This window comes from Phalangium opilio, unplaced genomic scaffold (genome assembly GCF_054372755.1).
Source record: "Phalangium opilio isolate 3A_F unplaced genomic scaffold, DU_Popi_V2 ptg000095l_1, whole genome shotgun sequence".
Lineage (NCBI taxonomy): Eukaryota > Metazoa > Arthropoda > Arachnida > Opiliones > Phalangiidae > Phalangium > Phalangium opilio.
The window spans coordinates 258106-281920 of NW_028324200.1; the positions used below are offsets into that span (position 1 = coordinate 258106).

Consider the following 23815-nt stretch of genomic DNA (forward strand, 5'->3'; position numbering starts at 1 on the left):
ATGATGTAAATAGGGGTTTTGCAATGGGGTAAATAGGGCTTGAAATGGGGTAAATAGGGACTTTAAATGGGGTAAATATGGACTTTAAATAGTGTATATAGGGACTTTATATGGGTAAATATATACTTGAAATGGTGTAAATATGGACTTGAAATGGGGTAATTAAGCACTTAAAATGGGGTAAATAGGGGTTTGCAATGGTGTAAGTTTTTTAAAATATTAGTTCCATTTTCATATTATTTTAACACCATTTAATGGTATAATCGACGGTGTTATTTTAATCCATTTAGGTATAATTTGAGCACCTTTTATCGAACGATGTTTTTGAGACCTTTTTTGTACCATTCATTTTCGCTAATGGTGTTAATAAAATTTCGCACTATTTTCATACCATTCCAATACCTTATCAAGGTGTACAAATAGTGCAGAATAAATTTTACACCACTACAACACCATTTAGGTACCATAATTTAGAGAGCATAGCTCCATTTTCACATTATTTCACCATCTTTTATATGGGAGTTGCGAAGGTGTTATTTTAAATCAATTGCGCACCTTTTCGAGGATGAGGTTTTATTCAGCCCTTTTTTGCACCTTCTATTTAAGCGAATGGTGTTCTAAACATAACTCTATTTTAGCATTATTTCAACACCTTTATATGGGCCTTGCGAAGGTGTTATTTTATATCGTTTCGGTATCATTTGTGCGCCTTTTTATGAATGAGGCTTTTTCAACCCATTTTTACACCGTTTATTTAAGCAAATGGCGTTTAAAAATTTCGCACTAATTCTATGCCATTTGAGCGCCATTTAATGGGGTATTCGATAGGGTTATTTATATAATTAAGGTAACATTTGCAAACCTTTTGAAGAATTATATTTTATAAACCCATTTCTACACCATTGGTTTAAGCTAATGGTGTTTTGAAAATATCGCACTATTTTCGTACTATTTCAGCAACTTGTCAAGGTGTACAAATAGTGATCATTGTTTTAACACCATTATGGCGCTATTTAGACACCACATTTTTTTACAGTTTATGCATTTATAACAGTTTGGGTCCTTTTCCAAAATTTCTCGCGTATACCGCGTCGCTTGGTTTGAATTTAGGAGAGGGGAACTGGTGATGGACTGGAGAGCGCGGTTCTGCGTCTGCGTTAATTAGACGTGGATGACACAGTGTCCAATTTGGTGATGATCGTGCGACCGCCGAACATGATGTCATATGGAGATTTGTCATTGACGGCTGGTGTGCGGCGATGATTCGTGAGTATTTGAGCCAATCGACTTTCGAGAACGCCCGACGTGCAGGTGTCAAAGCCTGAATTAAAGATGTCTGTAATTTTAGTAGAGCTGCCATCGATTTTCCGTAATCCGCCTTTAATTGTACGAACCTGACCAATTGGGGTGGATGGTAGGGAGAAGTGAGTTTATGACTGATGCCATTTTGAGCGATGAACATTTTGAAATCTTGATTTGAGAAATATGTAGCGTTGTCTGTGACCAAAGTTCTCATGATGCCGAAACGTGCAATGTGCTCAGTGAGAAATGACTTATATCAATAAATCAACAAAGAAACATTTACGTGTTTTAACACCTTGAAATACACAACCCCAAAAAGGATTTAATTTGTACTGCGTTTACTATTTTAGCACTTTGAAAATGTATATGAAAAAGGGTTCATGTCCAAATTTGAGGGCTCTTAGCAACAAAGAATTTCATCGTACGTGGATATGCCCATAAGGAGTTAAATAGGCAACGTTTTTGCTACTAGGAATTTTGGCCGAAACCACTTTTCCGTTGGGCATGTGCGGGATCCTTTATTTACATTGTAGTAAAATTGGTTTAAAACTAAAATCTTCAATCGATCTAAGAATATTTTTACACTTGAGACGACACGAACGTTCTGTGAGTTTGACTTGGTTGCGAAGTTACAATTTATTTGGACTTCACCGGCATTATTAATAATGCTGGCAAAGATTTAAAAAACTGCAAGGGTGTTAGCGTTGATATGTTTAGATACTACCAAATTATGGATTAATAAATAAACCATAATACGTTAGTTTTTATACATATCCACGCTGTGAGCGTGTAATTCCGTGATTAACTAAACATATTTTCGTATAACCATTGTCTCCGTCAAGCGGATTAGGGACAAGTAATCTAACAAAATGAAAATCGAAAATTGCAAATATATCGTGTGAGGTTACTTACATGTTTTGTTCTTCAAACACATTCGTCTGACGTGAAAAGTGGTCGAAGCTTCGCAAATGTCGACAACTATTGCAATCGAAATGCCGCTAAAGTAGACGATGAAGGCCCGTAAAAGAAAGTCCATTGACAAAGGCGAAAAATCTTTAATCTGCTATGAGTCAGGCAGCATAAGGGCTGCAGTTTTCACGGCGTAAACCCGTTTGTGAGGTGTAGCTTGTCGCGTCTCCACAAATCGCAAACACCTGTACAAATATGAGGCGGACCTTCTATCATAAATGATAATCACTAAATATTTGGGGTTTTTAATTTCTTACAAATAGTCAAGTTGGTTGAGAATGCTGCTTGGCAGTCACTTTTGTTTAATTTGTAGTGTGTACTACCAACTTGATAATCCTTTTTTCCCCGATGTAATATTTATTATCATATCTTTTGAGTTTATTTCGCAATGCATACAGAAAGAACTGAGTAAGGTTCTTCTCGTAAAAAATTGCAACTGCGGTACTGAGAAACACGTCCTCCGGGAATAATCCTACTTCAGTAACTCTCTTCAAGTATCGGCTATCCGATCTGGCACGCTTCTGAGGACGAGCATACTCCCCATTTTCATTGTTCTGCAAAATTGATGTTCTCATTCATTACCAAAGTATTCACTCTCTAGAAGAAAAGTAGTTAGTTCAATGTATACACTAGGTTTTAGGGTCATATTTTTGGTGTTTTTTCTTTGCATCAAAAGAAATCGGTGATAAAACTAAAACGTTAAACAGAAACGACTACCCTAGCTAATAGTCAAGATGATTACTATTTTAAGGATCAATTAAGCCCAAATTTTGAGCGCGTCATTTTTAAACCCTAAACTATTACAATTGCAAATTGGCAGTTATTTCTGTCGTAGTATTACTCCAATATTTATTATCCGATGAATTCTTGAGAATGTATACACAATTGGTGTTACTCGAGGATGTCCTAGGAGATCGTCGATATTGTCGATGTGTTGATTCTTGGAAATTAATAGTTCCCGAATAACATTTGACGAAAAACACTGCGCCAATTAACCAGCCCAGCAATAGAATTCTCTCCGTACTTCTATCAACAGAATCACCAGAATCTGAATCCAAATTAGAAAACATACTTATGCTAGAAAAAAAACTAAAGTGTTAAACCTTTTTGCAATCTGGAAATTATTGTGCCCAAACGAAAACATTCACGCTAATTTCTAATGAAAACAAATACGAGTGAACTTAATAGTTTTCGAGGAGACTCGAGATGTATTTCAAAACATTTTCAAAGATAAGGCGAAGTAGAGAATGCGTTCTAGTTGACTTGATGTATTTGAGAAAGGACGTTGCAAGCGCCATTAAGATGAAACAGGAAATCATCGTCAACCAGATTGTTCCGTTGAAGCCTTTTATCTACAGACGACTTTTAGCTGGATTTTCTTTATCTTTGACGCACGTTAAGATACAATAGGACACAGTTTGAAAAGCTGGTGACTCGTGGAAACTCTCGAATGCGGATGAGATTGGATTATAGGTTATAGAAGCCGCGTCTGTAATCTATTAAAAGAAAATTACTGTGAAAGTAATTCTATATTTTATCTCGGGTTGAATTTAAATCTGCAACGTTCAGTATTCATATCCCATGTATTATGGCTTTGTTCCACAAATGGAGTTCATTTTGTAAAAATGTTTCATTAAGTTGAATCATGTCGTCACGTGCCTTTACAAAGTCCACCCATTTCAGCCTGTGTAAATAATAAACCATTACGAGAATTCGATATTCAATAAGATTGTCACCGAATCGTCTTTCCCGCGAATCGTATGTTTTTCATTTTGAAGACCGAGTATAATGTAAAATAATAAACAAAGATTAAATCATAGGAAATTGTTGAACCTCTGTTTATTTCAGATAAATAACGACTTTCAACTTATCTCCAAAAGTATATGAAATCTTTAATTCTAGGAGAGCGATAGCTCTCTTAGATAAGACCTCATACCTACTTTAATGTATAAGGATGGTTTTTTGATTGGTTATAACTTTTTTTGTACCGTATTAACCGTTTTGAAAATATTCCACAGAACTACAATTCGGACCCTGAATATGTGGGTAAAATTTCAAAGAGATACATTTAATAGTTTATTTTATAAAAAATAAAGTTGCTAAGGGTGGTTTTCATTTCCATAAAAATAATCAGACATTTTGACGAAAACCTCGAAATTTTCCCATAGAAATAACATGGGAAAATATTTTACAGATAACCATCTGGTGGTAGCCGTAATGCAATAACTATACGTTTGTTTGATTTGAAAACGGTGTTAAACGAAAGCCTCATATTTAGTTTTTCCGCTTTCCAGTTTTCATTGATTAAATTTAAGTTTAAGTATGTTTAATTTTAAATTTTCAAAACTACCCTAATCTGCGATATTTTAGCATGGACAGACTGATTTAGTAGAAAATATCAGCGAGACCAAAATTGGCGTTTTTTTTGCGTTTAGTTGCCTCGTAACAATAGAGAGTTTCTTCATGAGGCCTTTTGGATGAAATGCCCTATAGAGGGCGCTATAAGCCGGCTTTATTAAATGCCGCTGTGACGTTGACGCCATTAAAACAGTCGAGTCTAAATCGTCGCCTTAAATAGCGTTTATGAACTTTGCGAAAGTATAGGAAAGTAATTAGTTACAATTTTTGTATATATAGTTGCGAAAACTTAATATTATTTTTAATACAAAACGCTTTTAAGGTAGGTATTATCATTAAATTTCTAAATCATTGTGAATTAATTTCTCTAAGCCTTGGTCAAAACAATTTATATATAGCATGCCGGAGGCTCGGAGCAGCCGGACTCCACGCCTGGTGCCCGTCAGTCTTATTTCCCATCCTGGTTTCCTCATATTATTTCATTAATCCTGTCTTCGAAGTCTGCTTTGTATTATGCTATAAATTTATGCTTTATTTATTTCGTTAATGCCAAACATTTGTTATTAGTTAGGGTAGTGACGTCCAATTCAGAACACTTTTTTAAAATTACATAATATAGCGTATTTTTGGCAATTGCAGATATTATTTGTGTTTGTAGACTTGTAGATCGAACCTTTGCGCATATTTTAAGCCCCTTTTCATCTTTTTAATGTAATTATTAAGTGAGAAAATAGGTTTTTCCCAAACTTTGTAGTTACGTCGTATTCAGAACAATTGTATCTAATTTGGAACTAGGGTGGTTTTAATTCGGAACAGGGGGTTTTAATTCGGAACAGGGGGGTTTTAATTGGTAAAGGGTGGTTTTAAATGGTAAAGGGTGGTTTTAAATGGTAAAGGGTGGTTTTAAATGGTAAAGGGTGGTTTCAAATCCGAGCAGGGTTGTTTTAATTCGGTAAACAGGCTAAGAAAACAGAAAACTCACTTTCAAAGAGGTTAATAAATATAAATATTTAGAGGCCGCGAAAAAGCGGTGGAAATACCGTGTTTTGGCGCGAAGCGAAAGAATAGTCTGCCATTGGTGTTATACAGTCTTTAAAAGTTTGATCTTTTACTTAACGAGGTTCACGATTACCATAATTATAGGTTAGGATGAGTTTAGTACAAGTAATCAAGAGGGCAAGTGGTGTATTTTTCATCGTTCCGAATTAGACGTAATGGACATATTTTTTTGATTAGGAATTGTGAGTGAAATATATTTTCTACCATATTCCCAAGGGTCATAAATTGTAGCTAAGGAGTGGTACTTTCGTTTGAAATCAGGTGACTGAGCGTACCTTTCCTCAGTCGTTCTCGAAACCTTATTTGCTGAGGCCATGGCAGTGACATTCCCTAAAATTTCCATTAATTTAATATGCTTAATTTGGGTACTCTGCTAATTATTGTCGTATCTTCTCGGGATGTTTTCCTACAATCTCGGGATGATTTTTAATGGATTCGCGATGAATCATTGATATTTTAGGCCTCGTTTTCTCCGAATTGAAGCCCCCAAAACAAATTTAAGCCGATTTTTAAAAAAGTGTTCTGAATTAGACGTGTTCCGAATTAGACGTCACCACCCTAATTGTTGCAAGTAAATTTTTTTTCCAAAATAAAATACTTGCGTAAGTTTGTATTTAATGCCAATCATTTGTTATTAGGTAAAAATTTATTCATAAATAAATTATTTGTGTCCATAACTCAGTTTAAAAAAATCTATGATCCTATTGTTGTGAAATTATTGTTTTGCAGAAATACAGTTTAATTTGCTAAGGTTAGCAGAGCAGTAAATTTGTATTAAGTGTTTTGAAAATATTCTACAATCCAAGCCCTTAATATGTGGTTAAAATTTCAAAGAGATTTATTAATTACTTTATTTTATAAAAAATAAAGTTGCTAAGGGTGGTTTTCATTTCCATAAAATTAATCAGCCCTTTTGACGAAAAACTTTTTTTGAAAACAACCATTTTGTCCAGGCAGTTTTAGAATTAAATATACGTTTATTAGACTTAAAAGTGGTTTTAAATGAAAGGTAAAACATCTTTCTAGGCGCTAAGCGATTTTCATAGATAAAAATTAAGTCTAAGTATCATTTTGGTAATTTTTACGACATACCTTGATTTGCGATATTATACTAGGCATAAATTAATTTACTGAAAAATGTCATCGCGATCAAAACTAGCCTTTATTAGGGTTTAGTTCCCTTATAATAACTTAAATATAATACACTTTATATATAATTATAATTATATGAAAATACCACAATCCCTCTGGTTCAAAACCTATTTATTAATTGCATGGAGTAGTTTTTAAATTTAAGAAGTGCATGGGGTTACTGATCCTCGGGACCAGTTCATTAATTGATTCTTAAATATGGGTTCATCAAGAAGTTCTATAAAAAAATTGAAGAAATTTTCCTGAATTTTTCATAGAATTTGATTTTTTTAATATAATTTTTTGATGTTTTTCAAGGATTAATTGTTATAAATGAAGTTCACAGAAAAAGTATTCACAACATATTATTTTATTATTGCTATTACATATTTTTTACTTTATTACATTCGAAATGTTTTTTTTTGTTTATTTTTATTGTTACATTTTAGTTTCATTTATTACATTTTAGTTTTTTTTTATGTATTGCATTTTACATTTTACATTTTTTATATATTTTATAACATTTTACATTTTTTATTTATTTTATAACATTTTACATTTTTTATATATTTCATTACATTTTACAAATTTTTATATATTTCATTACATTTTACAAATTTTTATATATTTCATTACATTTTACAAATATTTATATATTTCATTACATTTTACAAATATTTATATATTTCATTACATTTTACAAATATTTATATATTTCATTACATTTTACAAATATTTATATATTTCATTACATTTTAAATATTTTTGGTTTATTTTATTTCAATTTAAATATTTTTTTGTTTATTTTTTAAAATTTTAATTATTTTTCAAGCTAAATAAAAATTTATCAATATAGTAAAAGTTTAAGTAAGACAAAAAAGTCTTTATATGAAACAGGAACTTTCTTCATTACAATGAGCTAATTGCCTTTTATTTTTCAATTCTTCCCCCCCCCCCGCACCGGAATAAAACATTTTAAGTTTTTTTTAAATAAATTTTTTTTCCATTTTTAAACGCTTGTCTCCCCTTCATTTGGTAATTTATTTTCCTCTAAAACTGTTCCACCTGTAGGCGGAACAGTTTTATTTGCTGCCTGAGCCGATTCTTCCATGGCCAGAGCCCCATTGACAGTTAAAACATTGGCCACATCTGTGGCCAAAGTTGCTACATCCATTTTTGTTTGTTCGTTTCCATCTTAAAAATACACGATGTTACAAAAAGGATGCTGGGACAGATAATTAGAAAAATGTTTCACCCTTCATTTCTGGGCAATTCTTTATGAAATGCCCAGGTTTTCTGCATTTATAGCAGGTGCGCGGCTTGCCACCACGCCCATAAGGGTTTTTGTTGTCACCTTGGCGACCCCCTCTACCTCTACGACCACCTCTTCCTCGGCGACCTCCGTTTTCGTAATTGACATTTAATGTCAATCCATTCACCGCACCATTGAAAGTCATTCCTGACATTTTGATTATCTACCAAAAAATTCACAAATTTTATATTTTAACATTGATTATTTTGCTCACAGTACATTTTTAACTAGCTTATGTTATTAAACATTCAAATTCTTAAAAATAAGTCTATCCTTCAAAATGTATAAAAAAATTAAATAATTTTTGCATACAACTTACTTTAGATGAGGTTCGTTCAAGTTTTTTGACCGTTGTGAATTTTTTAAAAATGGACGCTTTACAGTGCTGCCAATAATTCGTCATTAGCGCCGACTGAGTTAGCGGTGGATTCTTGAACTTTCGTAACCGACCAATCAGATTGTTTTTGCTGCTTTACATTAATAGCGTTTCCCTTTGGGTCCTCGCGGAGCGCTCCCATGGAGGAATAAAACTAGGAGATCCTATTCTTCAAAAACAGTCTTTAACGAAGCTGGAAACTACTACTACCATTTTTATTGCTCCTTGGGAGCGCTCGGCTCCGCGAGGACCCAAAGGAAAACGCTATAAATTTTTAGTTTTTTTTGACAGAAACGCTCGTATAACTAAATTGTTTATTTAATTTGTTCATGATATCGGATTAGATAGTGTTAACAACGTTTTCTGAACGTTATTCAACAATTTTCAAAAGGAAACAGTAATTTTTTGTGCCTTTTTGAAAACTTAAAATATTTATTCCTTAAGCCTTGGTTTACGTTTGTTTATGGCTGGTGCTTTGGTGTGAACGTCTGTGGTCTGTTACTGTTTATTTATGAATTTAAAGACACTGTTCGTGAAGCCAGCAGAGTGGCTTGTGTACGAATATAGGAGATGTAAATCAAGATTGTTACTGTTATTTTTGGGTTAGTGTTATAATCACGGTGTTTAGAACATGGGAAAAGGTACTTGTATTATACAGAATTGCCAAAACAATGATTCATCGCTCACTTATCACACATTACCTAAAGATAAGAATATGAAACAGAAATGGTTTCATGCCATAACTGTGGCATTAGGAACCAAACCAGCTGATTTTAAAGTCTCACTTCTGTGCTCAAAACATTTTTTGAAAACCGATTATTTACCCACTGGGGCTTTACGTCGCAAACACCTTAAAAAATTTGCAGTTCCTTCTATTTTTGAAAACACGAAAATGTCCGATGCATTAAAGTTAGCTGACGCCAGTCAAACTCAACAAAAATGTGCCTTTTCACATAGAATTATCAAAGAACAAATAAATTTTTTGGAAGAAATGCAACCATTAAGTGACTGTAATTTGAAAGATCCACTATTATCTGTTGTTGATAAGCAACCCCAAGGTGAAGCCAGTTTTAGTGATATATCTCCAAAATGTTTCCATAATTCAAATACACTACATGAAATTGAACTTATGAGAAAAGAAATTGACCTCATATCAGTTAAAAGTAAAAAAAAATTTACATTTGAGAGATTTATAAATGACAATAACAGTATCAAATATTTTACTGGCTTTCCTTCTTTCAAAATGTTTTGGGCATATTATCAACTTTTGCTACCAGAGTGTACTAAACTAAATTATGTTCGAGAAGATTCTTCTCAAGTGACTAATTGTACAGATGAAGGTTTTGATAAAGTTGTGAAATTTGCGGGACCAGGAAAACTGAATCCAATGGAAGAATTTTTCATGACGCTTGTACGACTCAGGCGGGGAACTGAGGAACAATATTTAGCCTATTTATACAATTTATCACAAGACTATGTGTCTATAATCCTAAGTACATGGATTTTGTTTCTTTTTGAGTGCATCCCAAATTTACCAAGATGCCAAACATCAAAATTACCTAATGGACTGAAAGTTAAGAAAATGAAACCAAAGCACTCTGGCTTGAGACTAATTATTGATAGTGCAGAATTTGAACTGGAAAAGCTGTCAGGACCAGAAGCGCAAGTAAATTATAAACAGACTAATAAAATGAAAGCTCTTATTGGAATAACGCCCTCTGGACACATAAATTTCTGTTCTAACCTCTATGCGGGAGATATTTCTCAAAAGAAGCTGTTTTTACAGTGTGGTGTTTTAGAAACACTAGATAAAGGTGACGCTATAATGTCCAACTGTAATTTTGATGTTGCTAAAGAACTAGCATGTAGAAATGTTAAACTTATTATTATTCCTGACTTTCTAAAGCAACAGGGTATTGGGAAGGTCAAAAAATTCCAAATTTTAAAGGGACATATACCCAGGACCTTGTCACCTATGCTGGAAAAAATTTACATTCTTTGTTGTTATTTGTCAAACCTGATATAGTAACAAAACTAAGAAATGCTTACAATAATGTATTTGTTTTTGTTAAAATAAGTGTACTTTTTCCATTATATACATATAAAATTCTGTTCTTTGTGCTGTTCTGTTCACATCACATTTTTAATAAATCATACAAAATTAAAAATAAGAACATTTAAAACAAAAATTGGTTTTTTTCCCTATAAGGCATGTGTTTTTCAGGGCTGTGTGGGTTCCAGATTTTTGGGTGTTATGGAAACTTCAGGGAATATAAAATTTTACCCCAACAAATTGTTCTTCTAAAATACGCTAGATGGCGAACGTGGCGCCTCGCTGGGCTCGGATAGGATAGTGCTGTTGTGCATATGCAGTAACGTCATCAACTGGACCCATGGAGATTTTGTCAGACTCAGCGGGTATTGGGAAAGGGTTAAAATTGGGATTGAAAACCTTTTAGATGTATATCTACCCAAATCAGTTCATTTTTTTTTTATAAATTTTTGCTGGGTGGTGGCATAAGTTTATCATACCTCTAAGTAGAGAAATGGCTGCTCCTCCTATGGCAATAGAGTTTGTCTGGCTCCCTTTAATGAAACCCTATACTCTCTCCGTATCATTTATCAGCTCAACAGGCCTTTCTATAAATTATTTCGCGGGAGGGTACGAACGCCCTTCATCTCTGCTTTTTCCCCCGGCAACATTTTCTTTTCGCGGGAGGGAAGAATAGCCTTCGTCTCTGCTTTTTCCCCCGGCAACATACGGATTTTATGTAAAGGCCTACTTCAACACAAATTTGTACTGCCTAGCCTAGCGTTTCTTTTATCCCTTTTAGAATGTTTCAGGACTGAAACCGCCTCTATCTCACGAAAGAGAGAGAGAGAGAGAGATTTTGGGGTTGCTTTAGTATTCATTCCCCCCCCCAAAATGCCTGCCTATACGAAACGTAAAAAATCTCCTTTATTCCATTGGATGATTTTTTATCATGTGACCATTTAGTAATCGCCTGACCGCTTGGTGGCTGTACCACGACAGAAATTTCAAAATTTTTTCTCTTCGGATCTTAGCGCTATAAAGAGTTCTGACGTCACATGTGCCTGCAATGCCCTGTTGTAACCTGTATTTGTGTACTTACAGGCATGATAAACTTATGGCAATAGTGATGCATATTAAAATTGTTCTTTCCTTTGAAACTTCAATTTTGGCTTGATAAATTCTAAATATATCTTTTATGCCCATTTGATGTAGTTTCTTGTGAATGCTTAAGTGTTTTTCCATTGCATGGTTGTGTACAAATTAATACTATATATCACATCAATACATTGATGAAAAGCATTGTTTAGGACTAACCTAACATTATCCTGTAGAATTTGTTCATCCCTAGTTGATGACTAATTACAGTCACTCTGTGATAAAACATCACTTGTGTAAATATTAAGATTAAGAGCAACTTTTAATCTACCTTTCTTGTTTAAAGCAATTAAGAGCAGAATTTCAGGCGCTAGCTATCTGTTTCAATGTAAAATTACACACCTCTTCAATTGACAGTTCTCTGTGTACAATTGACACCTCTTACATCATCATGGCACAGGAACATACATTTCTTTGGCAAAATTTCCATCAACTTTATTTTTTTGCATTGTTGAGTCACTTTAGTACAACTTAAATCATCTAGTCCTAAGATATTATTTGGTTTAGGAACAAAAGGAAAAAGCAATCCAATACAGTGTTTACATTTTTCCAAAAGTCTAGATTTCCAGGACCATGATATTTTGAAACTTACAGATACATTCATCAAATATGTCAGCTCGTGTGGTTCTTCTTTTAAGTAACTTATTTTCAAATACATTTTTTTTTTCAAACGTTTTCTGCCCTTTTATTGACATTACAGTATTTTGCTTACATTTTAAGACTTGGTCACCTTCCACTAAACATCTCTTTCAATCACTTTCTACAAACTCTGCATACTCTAAAATTTCACAGAATTACAAATGTTGAATAAACTTTACTTTACGAACTTCGAAATCCATGATTTAAATGTAATTTGTAGGTTAAAAACTTATAAAATTTCTTATATGACTGCTACCAACTCTAACAAGTAAAGTGATACAGCCGCCATCTTGATTTTTAATGAGGCCCCGCCTCCTCGCACTTTGCCCTCTTTAAAGTTCACTTTTTACAATTTCGAACTTTGCCCTTATTAAAGTTCACTTTTAGGCGGCAACTTTCCGATGCAGGCTTAAGGTTCGTATTATCTTCTTAAAAAACCAGTATATTCTTATTTATATTACTTCAAATTATATATTATATATTTAGAAGTATTTTAAGGGTTAATAGGTTTTATTTAAACTAACTTCTTACAAAGTTTCTGCTTAATTATATTTTTTCTTTCCAGTTTTCTTGCTTATCATATTAATGATAAGCCTATTTTTTATTATTGTCATTTTTTATTTCCTACATCATCTGAGTGTTTTGCAAAGGGTTCTTTGTGTACTTTTGAATTCAAAGGATTCTTTGTGTACCTTTGCAAATTCAAAGGATTCTTTGTGTACCTTTGCAAATTCAAAGGATTCTTTGTGTACCTTTGCAAATTCAAGGGATTCTTTGTGTACTTTTGAATTCATAGGATTCTTTGTGTACCTTTGCAAATTCAAAGGGTTCTTTGTGTACCTTTGCAAATTCAAAGGGTTCTTTGTGTACCTTTGCAAATTCAAAGGGTTCTTTGTGTACCTTTGCAAATTCAAAGGGTTCTTTGTGTACCTTTGCAAATTCAAAGGGTTCTTTGTGTACCTTTGCAAATTCAAAGGGTTCTTTGTGTACCTTTGCAAATTAAAAGGGTTCGTGGTGAACTGCTGGGTTTAACAAACATATTTGCAAAACCCGTTGCAATATATTATTAAATACATTATTGTGACAGCAGTTCTTAACGATTTAAAATGGTTACTCGAGAAGAGGCTAAGCGAAAAAAAAAATCCTTGTAATGCGAAAAATTAGAACAGAAGCTAAGTCAAAATTGGAAACTGAGAGGAAAGCTTTGCAAAAGAAGCAAAATAAACAACTTCTCTTTAAAAAGTACTACTTGAAAAACAAGGAGTACTTCAAGGAAAAAAACGCAAATAATCAAGTTGCGCGTAAATCTGGCCTTGGTATTACGCAAAAAACAAATTGGACTAAACCACGTGGTGGCACTACTAATGTGGGTTCCCACTCAAAAAATAAAAAAAAATATATGAAACCCACTAAACAAGATAAGTTTGGTTTTGCGAAAAAGCTTCTCAATGCGGGAATTTTCAAAACGAAAAACAAAAAAATTATAGCTGAAAGCTATAAAAGGTTTCTAGTCAAACGTCTAACTGAAAGACTGGCGGCGTCAGAGTCTTTCAACGGTGAGACTAAAAAACAACGCACGAAGTCTATCTCTCACAAGCTAAAATGCCAAGTGCTAGCTGGTAGAATATTGCATTTCAAAAGGCAATTATATTCGGCTTACCACGCCCAACTATCAGGGATGGTTAGCAACTTTAAGGATTTTGTCAAAAAAATCAAAGAAATAGGGTCAGTCACTTGTGACAATTTGACGGAAGTTGTGGGTGGGAAAAGGCTTCACAGCAGCATGAAAGAGGCCTATTTCCATGAAACTACCTATTATCCGATTGGAAATAATGGTAAAATATCGAAAAATGACGATGAGTCACATTACGGCAAAATTTTTCAATTGGATTCTGATGGTCGTGTACGAAAAGTTCTGAGAGACCGTGCTACCAGTTCGACTAAAGAATTGTTTGTTGACGAAATGGGAAATATCGTTGACATGAAAAACAATAACGCAACTAGTAATGTTGAACTAGTTTTACAAGTTAATGAGTCGGGTGTTGTTACGAATCTTTTCAACATTGTTGAAACTGAAGAGAAGAATCCAAAAGCAAATTTTGTGATCAATGAAGGTGGGTTTATTGAAACCAAAAACAAAACTGTATATTGGGAATGCAGTGATATTTGTAATGTTCGACCTCGAGCCATTGCAAAAGTACTAGCTTTCGTAAACACAGTTGCAAATGCGAATGAAAAATCTTTGACTAAAATTTTTGACTCTGATTTGGACCTTTGCGAATTAAGAAAAGAATTTTGCAAAAAATCAAACGTGTCTATACCGCCAGATGGAGACGAAATAGTGGTGAGAATAGTTCCGTTCCTAGGACACACTGCTTACTGCGCTGATAGCGAAGAGTGCCAAAGTTATTTGCGTGCTTTCGCTGAACTGGCTCCTCACTATTCGGGAATTAGAAATATTCTGAATAATATTTATCACATCAAAGCGTTACTCAACGCGTTAACTAAAATCTCAACTGAAATTGAAAGTGGTGATTACGAGTCTGTGACGAATGTCATGGCGGAATTAAGGAAAACCCTTGCTACACGTGGGAAAAATTTAAATAAGGAACAAAACGATGCTCCTGAAGGAAGCGTTAACGCTCCTCGGCCGAGTCTCGATGAAAGTGAAATCTTGAGTCTTTACGAGAATCAATTCGCTCGGGCAATGCTAAACACCAACGAGTTTCACGACACGCCCTGCGACTGCTGTTTAAGATTATTGAAAAAATCTGATTTAAGAGCAGTAGAAAAATTGGTAAACAGTGCTGTTTTTGAGAACGAGGCCTATCTGATTTTAAGAGCTGGCTGGATAATGAATAATTCGGACGCTAGAGAAGCGGACATGCTTCTATGTCGTTACTGCGCTACGGATTTGGGAAAGGGTAAAGTTCCCATTAGATGTTTTCTGAACAACTTGGCAGTTGACAATCCTCCGCCAGATGTCACCAATTTAAACATGTTCGAGAAAGTTTTAATTCAACTTGTGAAGGCCTTCCACACTGTGGTGCGGTTAGGCACTAAAACCAATTCCAACGTTAAGTTTGGTACGGTTAAAGCTTTAAAGGGAAGAGTAATTTATCTTCCAATTCCAGTGGAAAAAAATTTGAAGATGATTCCCAAGACGTTGCCCAAAAATCACGAACTGCATATCTTGGTGAACGGCGTTCCCACTGCGGACAAAAAGGTTTGGCAGCAGGTTGTTTGCCTCGAAAAAGTGTTGAAAGCATTCAGTGTGCTGAAAAAGATAAACCCTTTTTACAAAGACATTGATATTTCGACAATGAATGAGGGATATATTTGTGGCACGCAAGAAATTGATGGAAATGGAAATTCATTGACTCCCGAAGAATTACTGAGCCTAACAGATCCACTTGCGTTAATTAATGATGGATCTGATGCCTTGACACGCGCTTCCGCTGCGCTTCAAACAGAAGGGCCAGCGGATAGTAGTCACGACGTCCAAGGTGACCAAAACGCTTCGAACATACAGGAGCAGGATGAAAATCAGTCTAGGCTTGCACCAGGCAACGCCTACAAAATTTTAACACAGCCCGAGGCTTTGTTGCGAAAACTATCTGAGGGTGAAGCCAATGATCTGTACGATCATTACTCTATTCATCCAGTGAACGTTCAACCACCGAAAGATTTACTGGGCGCTTACCAAATGAAGCGCGTCGAAGCCGAGCCAGTTAGCACTTGGGACAAAAACTTGGAATACATGAGCTTTGTTCATTTGTTCCCTAAGGGTCGCTTTGGCAAGCACGATGATAGACCATTTGGGAAAATAACGGAAACCGAGTATCGTTTATCCCGTTTTTTGAACAAGAGTCCAATTTTTAGACGAGATTACGCCTATCTGTTCCATTCTTATCAAGAATGCGAAATGAAAGCGATTTCTAGCAGTTTGAACTACGTTCTTCGTGTAAAAAAACCCATGCCTATTGGGGTTGAAAATTTGCTCAGTCGCGTTGAATCTGGCGATAAAGAACTTGAGAGTAATTTAGCTACTTTCTTGGGTCATATTCGAGGAACTAAGGACTACTGGTATAAAGTTCTTAGAAACGTTTTAGCGATGATTCGGGAATTTGGTCCTCCCACCTGGCTTTTAACTTTTAATCCAGCCGAGTACGATGATATGGAACTGCACGATCACTTGAGAAAAGTGAATTCAGACGTTCCAGGAATAGAGTCTATGACGGTGGCTGAATTGTTGAATTTGGATCCGCTTAGCGTAAATTTGCACTTTCACAACAAAGTGAGGTCGCTGCTAAACAACTTTGTCTTGTGTAAGCAAAATCCAGTTCTTGGCATGATAGAACATCATTTTTGGCGGGTTGAATACCAATCTCGTGGTTTACCTCACTACCACATGCTTTTGTGGGCCAAGGACGCTCCAAAGATTGGAACTTCTTCGCCCGAGACTATTTTGGATTACGTGCAAAAACACGTCACGTGTTCGATGCCAAGCGCATCGATAAGTCCAGAATTGCACCGGCTGGTAAAAAAATTTCAATTTCACAAATGCACCTCCAGTTGTTACAAGAAGGTGAAAAATTCTAAAAAAGGATCGAGAGTGTGTCGTTACGGTTTCCCTCGTAACGTAACAAACGTAGCGACTATGAATTCCGTTAAATCAGTTACTCGTCACCGTAAGATGAAAAAGGTGCAGAAACGGTTGTACGACTTGCCGAGAAAACAGCACGAAGAATTAATAAATGATTATAATCCAACGCTACTATTGGCTTCCAAAGCCAACATGGATTTGCAATTTGTCGCTGACAAATCGGAAATAGTGGCAAACTATGTTACGGCTTACGTGACAAAGGGAGACCGGGCTGACATGGACCAAACTTTTGCCGAGTTAGGCAACGAAAGTTTGTCCAAAAAATTATTTGCCTATAGATTGAAATCTTTGACGTGCAAGCAAATAGGAATTTATGAAGCTCTCGATATGATGCTGGGCCAAGACCTTTTCAACAAGTCTGACAGCACTAAATTTATAAACACTAACTTGAAAGAAAACCGATCGAGAATTTTGAAAGGTTACAAGGAACTCGCTCGTTTGAGGGAAACTGACCCCGAAAGCAAGGACACTTGCCAAAAAGGGTTCGTCGACGACAAGTATCCGAATCGTCCTGACAGCTTGGAAAATCTTAGTTTGCGGGAATTTGGTCAGTTTTACGATTATGCCATGCGCTCCGAGGGTGTCGAGAAAAATGCGAATGTCATCCAGTTGAAAAACAATCTGGGTTTCATGAGAAAGAGAATTAAGCCGTACATAATAGAGCACTTTATTCACGACCCGATGGAGGAGAAAGAACAGTATTGTCACGCTCTACTGATCCTCTTCAAACCGTGGCGTGACGAAACTGAGCTATTGGGCGATTTTGAAACATACGCCGATGCTTTCGAAAACTCGCTTTCGGTGTTAAAAGACATGAGAGAATATCACGAGAAGCTGTCGGTTTCCAAAGAAGTTGAAAAGAAACGGAAGGCTTCTAAAAAGGCGAAAGAGCTAGAAACCATAGTATCGGAGGCCGAAAGTGAAGACGATGAAAATGCGCTACAAGGGAAAGAAATTGTTATCGAAACTGAACACGCGATGGCTGATGTGGAAGCTGCCATGGAAATCAATTTCGAGACTGATGATGACAATGTGGCGTTACTAAACTCGGATCAAAGGCGAATATATGATCACATCATGGATCACTTCTCCCAAGAGGGAGAAAAATCTGGAAACAAGTGCCTTTTTGTGTCGGGACCTGGTGGCACTGGCAAATCGTTTCTTATCGACACTCTCGCCAACGCAGTAAGGCGACGCTTTCAAAATCCTGCTAGCGTGGCAATTGCCGCGCCAACGGGTTTGGCAGCGTTGAATGTTAATGGCGTAACATTACACAGATTACTAATGTTGCCGGTAGATCATGGGCGTATTGCCGAATACCATTCCCTAAGTTCTGACAATATGAGCATTATGAAAGAAACTTTGGGAAATTTAAAACTCTTAATTATTGATGAAATTTCCATGGTCTCGTCGGTGTTACTGACTCACGTTCACTTGAGGCTGAACGAATTTTGGGAAATGAACCAACCATTTGGTGGAGTTGTATTTATCCTTGTTTTGGGTGACTTTTTCCAATTGCCTCCGGTTCAAGGAAATCCCGCGTTCATCAAAATCACTTCCGAAGAAGCCAGACTTAGATTCAATTGCATCTGAGGAAGTGATCTTTGGAAGTTTTTTAAATACGATGAACTAACGCAAAATGTTAGACAAGCCAACGACCAAAGTTACGGCGACATTTTAAGCAGAGTTAGAATTGGAAATATTTCTAAAGCTGATGTTGCAACCTTAGAAAGTAGATTGGTTGCTCGAGGAAAAAACATCGAGGTGGCTATGGACCTTTTCATTAAACTGTCCAATGAAGGGTTTCGCCCAATTTGTTTGATGCCTAAATTAGCCATGTGCGAAAAATTCAACGGCGAAATGCTGCGAAAAAACGGCGAGAAAGTTGAAGTCATTCCTTGCCAGGATAGACTCGCTGACTATGGCAAAAAAATGAATAAAAACATTTTGAGGAGACTTCAAAGTCTAAAAAACGAACCGTCCAAAACGGGCGGTTTGGAGAGCGAGTTAATTCTTTGCGTTGGCTGCCGTATAATGGTCAGAAGGAATATCAGTTTTGAAAAAGGCGTTGTAAATGGTACGATGGGTTTCGTAACTGGATTCAAGAAGGACGAACAAGGAAACGTTGTTGGTATTTTTCTCAGAGTAGATCGCGAACCGAATAACGACAACGACAACGCTAACACTGACTTTTTAGTTGAGAAAATTTGCGTCAAATTTTTGCTCATGACAAACATTTACGTTAAGCGCTCCCAGTTTCCCGTCATCCTGGCATACGCAATTACGATACACAAAAGCCAAGGCATGAGTTTAAAATGCGCCATTATGGATTTGGGTCCGAATTTATTTGGAACGGGCATGGCGTACGTCGCTTTATCGAGAGTGACGTCCTTAGCCGGACTCCATCTATTACAGTTCGATCCGACTAAAATTAAGGCGGATGGACGAGCCATAATGGAATATAACAGGCTTCGCAAAAAATATAGGCCAGATCTGCCTTTTTTGGAAATAACGGAGTCGAAAGAAAGTAGAGGTGGGAAAAGAAGTGCGCCTACACTATCTAAAAGCCTTTTAGAAGGCGAGGAAGTGAGATGTGAAGAAACACCGTAGAAGAAAAGGAAAGCCCAACAGAGTTTGGATAGTTTTCCCTTGAAAGGTTTAGCTAACGATGATCAAGTAACGTGCTATTCTAATAGCGTTTTGCAACTACTCTTATTAGTGCCGGAATTAAGAGAATTGGTTAAATCTTACAATGGATCATTCGTTGAAAAACCAGTTTTACGTTGCCTCCATGACACGATAAACGACATCGAGAGTTCTCAAGGAAGTTTCAGTCGTAAAGGGTTGGAACTGAGAATGGCTGTCGGAAATCATTTTACGCAAAACGTTCAACAAGACGCCAGTGAATTTTTGATGGTGCTCTTGACGACACTAAGTCAAGAAATGGAAGCCAATTACTCCAAGGCTCTAAAAGATCTTTTTTGGTCAAAGTCGCGAAACGTTACCAAATGCCCCCAATGTCAAGTTGAACAAAATTCGGAGAATATTGTTGAAAGCAACATTTTCAATCTTCCACTAGAAAACCGAGATAAAATTGATTGGAAATCTCTAGAAAAAAGGATGAGATTAACAGATGTGCCATGCGTATTTTGTAACAACCCGAAAATACAAGAGCGTGATGTATTGATATCCAGCGGGAAGTACGTATTTTTGTGTCTTCTCCGTGGCGATTACAAAGATGGTCGTCCCGTTAAGATTTCGACCAAAATATCAAGTTTTGAAAATCAAAATGTCACTTTGAGCAAGATGCTTTTTAAAACTAAAGGGGTGATTATTCATAAAGGTCAATCGTTGGCCGAGGGACATTATGTGAACTTTGTGAGAAAAGACAACGGCTGGTACGAGGTCAGTGATGCAATAATCAGAAAAAGGGAGAGATTCATCAGTAACTTGACTGACGTCACTGTTCTGCTCTTGGAAAGAGTCCAGACACATTAAAGGATCTAACGTGATTGAAGAATCCATATCAAATTTACCCCGGGTAAAGCTTAAAATTTCAATATTCGTACCAGAAAGGAGCATCATATCTGTCAAAGATATACTAATAGTTTCATATTCCCTTTAAAGTAATTTATGATTGGGTAAAATTGTTAATTCTCGAGCAAGTTAAAGGTTTACAATGGTTCGAGATAAATTTTGATGTTGCCCAGACTATAATAACCGTGAATGGGAGAGGAAGGAGGATTGTAGGGCCATGCTATTGTTTCGAAAAAAGGCGATGATTCTTGAATTAATTTTTAAATTTTCTAGTGAAGGGTTTTGCCTTGCCCCAATGGTATTTTATATAAAAACAAGTTAAAAACGTAGCCCCTGTTGGTAATGCTATGTGATTAAATATAATTCTTTAATAAGCTGGTGTTACTATTGAGACAAACTCATATTATTAGTTAACATTGAACAGATTTTTGGAACTGAGATTTAGACACTCGTACACAAATTTTAAATAAATACTGATTAAAATTAATATATTCGAAGAGTTCTCTAAATATCAGTTTCGCAACTACCATTTTTCTCTTTTAAGCACGCTATATTTTTTTTTACATTAAGACGCTCATAATTTTTTTTTGCATTAACAATTTCAAACCGTTCCAAAATAAGTCCACGAGGTTTTATAAACTAAATTAATTTAATCTAATATCATACTGTTTTAATTTCAACCCCTGTAGCGAAGATTTTGTGTTTAAATATTATTTATTAATATAACCTTTTCTTTGTATAACTTACCAATAATGTGTACCCGACCCAATCTAATACCACTTTCAAAAATTTATTTTAAAGTATTTAATAGCCATATGAACTTATTAATTTGTCCCACTAACTAATATCCTACTATTGTTGTATAATTTGTTTTTATAAAGTTTGAGAATTATTTCCCCAATTGCGGTTACCAAAAAATATATATATATATTACATTACCCGTGTAAATAAAATAACTAAAACATTTTTTTTTTCAATTAATATTCCAGGAAGTTTTGCATATTCTCTTTGTGTTTCTCACCAGCTGGAGTAGTCTGAGTGACGGGTGCCATTGATTAAAACCAACAGGGGTAGCATTTGCAAAGCCTTTTGGAATAATTTTTTTTCTTCAAAATTTTATAACCTTTTCATTGTCCCTTTGGTAACCCACGCGCAAAACAATAATTGTCATGTTCTAGCAGCACTGTTTTCAAACTTAAAGCTAAGAGTTGCCTGACATAATTTATAAAAATTGACCCTCAAAATCTCATATTTAAATGAACATATAATAGCCAGTAAATGGTAAAGTTTTCTTTCGCCTCCTCCCCCTCCGCCCCTTTACATAACTAATATAACGAAGAACAAAATTATTTCGACAAAAATGCTACGAGCAGTTCATATGTTCAACTTTGAAACATGCAATTTAAAGACTATTTTCGTACAACTACAAGCGTATTGTATCAACACGTGCCAGCTGCTAAGCTTCAACAGAAAGATAATTCATCATAGCCTTTACCAGTATAATAAAAGATTAAAACTACACAGCCAAAAAGTATGAACATCATCATTATAAAAAACAACACCACAAGACTTCGATAGACAGATCAAGAAATATAAATATTCAACTTCTATGCCGAAATAACAGACACTTTATAGACGTATGGCGTATGCAAAGAATGAGAGCGACTTTGGATTAAAAACAGCAAAGATATTCAAAGAAATAACCCTCGTATTTGTTGAGTGAGTGTCTATAGAACGTCAAGCTGTACCAAGGCCAAATAATACGTGTCAATTATTTAATTTCCCTGCATAGTTATATAACGGCTTGGCAAGCCTTGCCTTCAAGTTCATCAACACAATAGAAGTTCATAACAGATATGATTTTGCTAAAAAAAACTTTTTTGAACAAAAGTTGCTTCAACGTTATTAAAATTTAGAAAAGCAATGGTTTGTTAGTAAAATTATGTACTTTACTATGTTGGGAGTTTGGGCGCACTCCTGTAAGCCAAGCTTCTGGGCGACAAAGTTTTGAGGGAATAAGGGACTTGTCAGCATGCCTACCCTACAGGAACTGACTACCCCGTGTCCGCGGGTGGTGAAATACCCCAAATCCCCCTCCTTCACCACCCGATTAAACCTCAAGTACTTCACTCGTAACTCTAAAAAACCCAACTGTGATTAACCGCCTAATCACCTTGGACTTCAATTTAAATTTCCATTGAAACGCCTTATGAACGTTATTTTACGGACGTTTGCCAAACAAAACAAGCTCGATGGAATTAGTAAAATAAAGCTGCCAATTAATGACGTTAAGCAGTAATGCTATTTGAGTTCAAAAGTAATAAATATCAAAACAAAATAAAATGGACCGGAGATGTCGCTAACAAACACAAGGCACATCATTAACTCTCTGAACTAAATTGCAGATTCTACATTAACATAACAAAATCACGCGCGATGGAGCTAGTAAAAAAGCTACCGATTACTGAAATTAACCATTAACGCCATCTTAGTTCAATAGTGAAACACAAGGCTCCTCATTAACTGTGAACTAAACTGCAGACTCTACATCAATAAAACAAAACCAAGCGCGATGGAACCAGTAAAAAAAGCTACCAATTAATGACATTAACCACTAACGCCATCTTAGTTCAATAGTGAAACACAAGGCTCCTCATTAACTGTGAACTAAACTGCAGACTCTACATCAATAAAACAAAACCAAGCGCGATGGAACCAGTAAAAAAAGCTACCAATTAATGACATTAACCACTAACGCCATCTTAGTTCAATAGTATTAAATATAGAAAAAAAGAAAAAATCAACTGGATTGAAGATGTCACTAACGAAATACAAGGCGCTTCATTAACTCTCTGAGCTAAACTGCAGATTCTACACCAACAAATCACTACCCTTTTTAAAAAGCATCTTTAAGTATATTAGCAGTATTTTAACAAACTCCCCCTTCCCTTTTTTATACCTCAAATAATTTAACATTAAAACCCATGCTTACTATTTTTCTGGCTATTATATATTCTCAATTTTACAGTCCTAGGATTAAATGTGTATAAATATTTTTGGATCATTGAATTATTCACTTGAGAGATTAACAAAATGATTATTGGTGCTCTAACATTAATGTTGAACTTTTCACACTTTTTTAAGTCCAACCTTCACGTATGACTGTCTTTGAACATTTTTTTAATCCCTCTCATGTATTCATAGTGAAACTTACATTTTAGATTCAGTTAAAATTAATTATAGTTATTCATAGCTTTTCCCTGTTAGGGTCTATTT

The 23815-nt window shown here is 35.4% G+C and overlaps 1 protein-coding gene and 2 long non-coding RNA genes across 3 annotated transcripts; 1 reads left to right on the forward strand and 2 right to left on the reverse strand.

Moving 5' to 3' along the window:
- Window positions 1-244: 244 nt before the first annotated feature.
- Window positions 245-1782, reverse strand: LOC149635027 (uncharacterized). Its single transcript, XR_016372391.1, has 2 exons — window positions 1395-1782; window positions 245-1321 (listed from the first exon to the last, which is right to left on the reverse strand). It is a non-coding gene; the product is annotated as an uncharacterized LOC149635027 (long non-coding RNA).
- A 215-nt stretch (window positions 1783-1997) lies between these two features.
- Window positions 1998-3411, reverse strand: LOC149635028 (uncharacterized). Its single transcript, XR_016372392.1, has 4 exons — window positions 3375-3411; window positions 3113-3297; window positions 2529-2825; window positions 1998-2456 (listed from the first exon to the last, which is right to left on the reverse strand). It is a non-coding gene; the product is annotated as an uncharacterized LOC149635028 (long non-coding RNA).
- A 5727-nt stretch (window positions 3412-9138) lies between these two features.
- LOC149635029 (uncharacterized) lies at window positions 9139-10533 on the forward strand. The gene has a single exon (XM_089850906.1). The coding sequence runs from the start codon at window positions 9139-9141 to the stop codon at window positions 10531-10533; it is 1395 nt and encodes a 464-aa protein (XP_089707032.1).
- Window positions 10534-23815: the final 13282 nt, after the last annotated feature.

Coding starts and splice junctions, on each gene's coding strand:
- LOC149635029 (XM_089850906.1), top strand. CDS start 9,139: ATGGGAAAAGGTACTTGTATTATACAGAATTGCCAAAACAATGATTCA.